This window comes from Otolemur garnettii, unplaced genomic scaffold (genome assembly GCF_000181295.1).
Source record: "Otolemur garnettii isolate 467f Iridium unplaced genomic scaffold, OtoGar3 scaffold00116, whole genome shotgun sequence".
NCBI classification, from domain to species: domain Eukaryota; kingdom Metazoa; phylum Chordata; class Mammalia; order Primates; family Galagidae; genus Otolemur; species Otolemur garnettii.
Genome location: NW_003852511.1, coordinates 5,306,364 through 5,311,023, shown reverse-complemented (window position 1 = coordinate 5,311,023; position 4,660 = coordinate 5,306,364). Strand labels below are relative to the sequence as shown.

Here is a 4,660-nt window from a genome sequence, read left to right as displayed (position 1 = left end):
TGTACGTGGCTGGCGCCTTAGCCAGTTGAGCTATAGACGCCGAGCCTATTTTTTTTAGATAGAGTCTTACTATGCTGCCTTTAGTAAGAGTGCTGTGGCATAACAGCTCACAGCAACTTCCAACTCTTGGGCTTAAGCAATAGTTTTTCCTCAGCCTCCCAAGTAGCTGGGACTACAGGTGCTTGTTGCAAGGCCTGGCTATTTTTTGTTATACTTGTCATTGTTTAGCTGGCCCAAGCTGGGTTGAAACCTGCCAGCCTTGGTGTATGTGGCTGACGCTGTAACCACTGTGCTATGGGTGCCGAGCCAGGAAAGAATTTTTTGTTTGTTTGTTTGTTTGGTTTTGGTTTTGGTTTTGGTTTTTTTTTTTTTTTTTGAGACAGAGCCTCAAGCTGTCATGCTGGGTAGAGCACATGGCATCACAGCTCACAGCAATTTCCAACTCTTGGGCTTAAGCGATTGTTTTGCCTCAGCCTCCCAAGTAGCTGGGACTACAGACACCCACCACGGCACCCATCTATTTTTTGGTTGTAGTTGTCATTGTTGTTTGGCAGGCCCAGGCTGGATTTGAACCTGCCACCTCTCGTGTATGTGGCTAGCACCATAGCTTGAGCTATAGGCGCCGAGCCAGGGAAGACTTTTTTTGAAAAGGACAGACCGCTCGGTGCAGTGGCTAATACCTATAATCCTAGCACTTCAGGAGGTCAAGGCTGGTGGGTTGCTTAAGCTTAGAGTTTGAGAGCGGCCTGAGCAAGAACAAGACTCCGTCTCTACTGAAAACAGAAAAACTAGCTGGGCATTGTGGCAGGCGTCTGTGGTCCCAGCTACTCAGGAGTCTGAGACAAGAGGATCATTTGAGCCTAAGAGTTTGAGGTTGCTGTGAGCTACAATGATAGCACAGCACTCTACCCAGGTAACAGAGTGAGAGTCTGTCTCAAAGTAAATAAATAAAATAAAAAAGGAGGACAGCCTGTTTTAAAAACCATCTTTTTGTAAACTGTTGAGAAGGACTATAAAACCTGGATGCCTCACCACATTCCTCTAATGAAGGTGATACTTAATAATGGTTATTCCAGTTGGTTAGGATTTTTCACGAGTCTGAGGTAAGCTGGTCTTCTGGTTAAAGCTATAAAACCTTTTTATGCCTCAAGTTAGATCTTATTGTCAAAACACCTTTTCCTAGTATAAAATAAAGTTATGGACAAATGTAGAGCTTTTACTAAAGTGGAGACATTGTGCCTAGTAATAAAAATAAGAGAGAAGAGAAAGCTTCTCATTTTCCTTTCTTCTCTCAGAGAATTAAAAATTCATTGAGCTCTTTAATGCCAAGTAATCGTTACAACCATCCTAGACTATAGGTAATATCTCCTTTATTGGGAGGAATTTGAGAGTTAGTGGTTGACACACTTATTTAAGAAATGTTCATTTGGTTCCTACTGTGTGATAAATACTGTGCTGAGTCCTACTAAGTACTCCTTGCCTTCATGGAACATTACTCATAAGAGTTTAACGTGACAGGCTAGCACCTGTAGCTCAAGTGGCTAAAGCACGAGCCACATACACCAGAGCTGACAGGTTTGAATCCAGCCTGAGTCTGCCAAACAACGACAACTGCCCCCCAAAAATAGACGGGCACTGTGACGGCTGCCTGTAGTCCCACCTACTTGGGAGGCTGTGAATCGAGAGAATTGCTTAAGCCCAGGAGTTAGAGGTTGCTGTGCACTGTGATGCCACAGCACTCTACCCAGGGCGACAGCTTGAGGCTCTGTCTCAAAAAAAAAAAAAGAGTTTAACATTATAAATGTTACAGCCTGCAAAGGACAATTGTGGGATATTACACCTGTGCTTCACTTGTACTAGTGTATAGTGCAGACTGGTCTGATAGGGTTGAGGAAGTCCTTGCTGCAGAAAACACAGCTCAGTAAGTGTCCAGGATTTCTCTGCTGATAGGTGGCAGAGCTAGAATTTGATTCTAGACTGTTGGGTTCCAGAGCTTCTGCTTTGAACATTATACCACCTGTCACCCCATCATTATAGAATGGGAAAACCTACACATTGTAAGCTTTTTTTTTTTAAACAGTCTTACTCTCTTGCCCTGGGTAGAGTGCCATGGTGTCATAGCTCACGGCAACCTCAAACTCTTGGGCTTATGTGATCCTCTTGTCTCAGCCTCCTGAGTAGTTGGAACTACAGGTGCCCACCACAACACCGGCTAGTTTTTCTGTTTTTAGTAGAGTTGGGGTGTCACTTTTACTCAGGCTGGTCTCAAACTCCTGAGCTCAGGCGATCCACCTGCCTTAGCCTCCCAGAGTGCTAGGATTACAGGCGTGAGCTGCCTTGCCCCACTGCATTGGAAGCTCTTAAGCATTGTCTATTCAACTTAAGGAAAAATTGAAACTATACATAGAAATTTTAGAAAAATACATACCATTCCTGGAGCTACTTTTTTTTTTTTTTTTTTTTTTGAGACAGAGTGTCAAGCTGTTGCCCTGGGGGAGAGTGTCATGGCATCATAGCTCACAGCAACCTCCAACTTCTGGGCTTAAGCTAATCTTTTATCTCAGCCTCCCAAGTAGCTGGAATGACAGGTGCCCTCCATAATGCCTGGTCATTTTTTTGGTTGTTGTTGTCATTGTTTGGCAGGCCCAGACTGGATTCGAACCTGCAAGCTCTGGTGTGTGTAGCTGGTGCTCTAGCCACTTGAGCTACAGACGCTGAGCCGAGGAGCTACTTCTGATAAGAGAATTAAGGAATTTTCTCCTTTGTTTTTAAGTCATTATTTATGGAGCACCTTTCTTGCATAGGACAGGTATAGTTATTGTAATCCATATGTACCCCAAGGTTTATGGTCTAAAGTAGCAGTTCTCAACCTGTGGATTGAGACCCACAGGAACTGTATTAAAGGGCTGCTGCATTAGGAAGGTTGAGAACCACTGATCTAAAGGTTTCAGTTGTGCACAAACCATTGTTTTTCAAGTAACTATAAGTATGGATTGGCACCTGTGGCTCAAGTGGCTAAAGCGCCAGCCATATACACCTAAGGTGGCGGGTTCAAATTCAGCCCGGGCCTGCCAAACAATGACGGCTGCAACCAAAAAATAGCCAGGCGGGCGTTGTGGTGGGCACCTGTCGTCCCAGCTACTTGGGAGGCTGAGGCAGGAGACTCTCTTCAGCCCAGGAGTTAGAGGTTGCTGTGAGCTGTGATGCCACAGCACTCTACCCAGGGGGGACAGCTTGAGGCTCTGTCTCAAAAAAAAAGAAAGTAACTGTAGGTATTATGTGAGGAACAACAAAGTATTAATGAGCTGATAATTGTTTTCATCTTAGAAGAGATAACCATTCTGAAGGCAACCATGAAGTTTTATATTGGAAAGAGGTTTCTATAACTTACTACCTGAAGAAGTTTAGAAATTAGACTGCCTATATAGTTCATGGGTATAAGTAGTAACTGTTAATACTTTCTGACGTATAGTGATGGTGTCTGGGACCCTGAGAAGTGGCATGCCTCTCTCTATCCAGCATCAGGACGGAGTTCACCAGTAGAAAATCTGAAGAAAGAGTTGGATTCAGACCGGCCTTCTCTGGTGCGCAGGATAGTAGGTGAGCACACAGCTGTTCAAGAGTGGGCCAGTAATTTGGGGGACATGCTTTTGGCTACTGTGAGTTTATGAATTGGGCAAAAAAGTCATTATCAGGAAACTGATTTACCAGTTGGGTCTAGTAGACTGTGTTAGGCTATATGCTGTTTAATTAACAGTATTGCTGTCTTTCACTGGCGTGAATAACTGAATTGGATGTGGTGGGTAGCATAAAGCCATGTTGGAAATCTGATCTTGCGTTGTCTCACATATGATGTTAGTCCTTGGGTGTAAATCAGTTCTGGCAGTTCTTAATTCATAATGGACTGTGGTCTAAACACTGTGGGGGTTTTTTTGGTTTGTTTTTTGAGAGTTTTACTCTATCACCTTCAGTACAGTGCTGTGGCGTCACAGCTCACAGAAACCTCCAAATCTTGGGCTCAAGCGATCCTCTTATCTCAGCCTCCCAAGTAACTGGGACTATAAGCGTCTACCACAATGCCTGGCTATATATGTATATATTTTTAAAAGATGAGGTCTCACTCTTGCTCAGGCTGATCTCAAACTCCTGAACTCAAGCAATCCACTTACCTCCGGCCTCCCAGAGTGCTAGGATTACAGGTGTGTGCCACCACGCCCAGACCTTAAATACAGTGTTTAAATATGTTTTGAAACTGTAGTAAAGTTTGATAGTTTGATAGTTTGATTTTCCATTTCTTTTTTTTTTTTTTTTGCAGTTTTTAGCTAGGGCTGAGTTTGAACCCACCACCTCCGGCATATGGGGCCAGCGCCCCACTCCCTTGAGCCACAGGCACCTCCCTGATTTTCCATTTCTTTACCCCTTTATGCTAGAAAAGATATTTAAGGGTGAAATGGAAACTCAGCAATATAAAAGCCAGTCAAGGAACTTGTTGCAAGAACTCCTTTTGAGATTAGAGGAAGATCTGTCATAGATCTTAGAACTGAGCACAGGCTCGGCACCTATAGTTCAACCGGCTAAGGCGCCAGCCATGTACACCTAAGGTGGCGGGTTCGAATCCCCAGCCCGGACCCGCCAAACAGCAATGACGGCTGCAACCAAA

The 4,660-nt window shown here is 44.2% G+C and overlaps 1 protein-coding gene across 2 annotated transcripts in view; it reads left to right on the top strand.

Moving 5' to 3' along the window:
- EIF4ENIF1 (eukaryotic translation initiation factor 4E nuclear import factor 1) overlaps positions 1-4,660 on the top strand; it is a 65,760-nt gene that overhangs the window by 23,588 nt on the left and 37,512 nt on the right. For both annotated transcript variants that reach the window (XM_023517663.1, XM_023517664.1), the window contains exon 4: positions 3,473-3,600. In XM_023517663.1, coding sequence (XP_023373431.1) covers positions 3,473-3,600 — 128 coding nt within the window. The remainder of the gene's footprint in view (positions 1-3,472; positions 3,601-4,660) is intronic.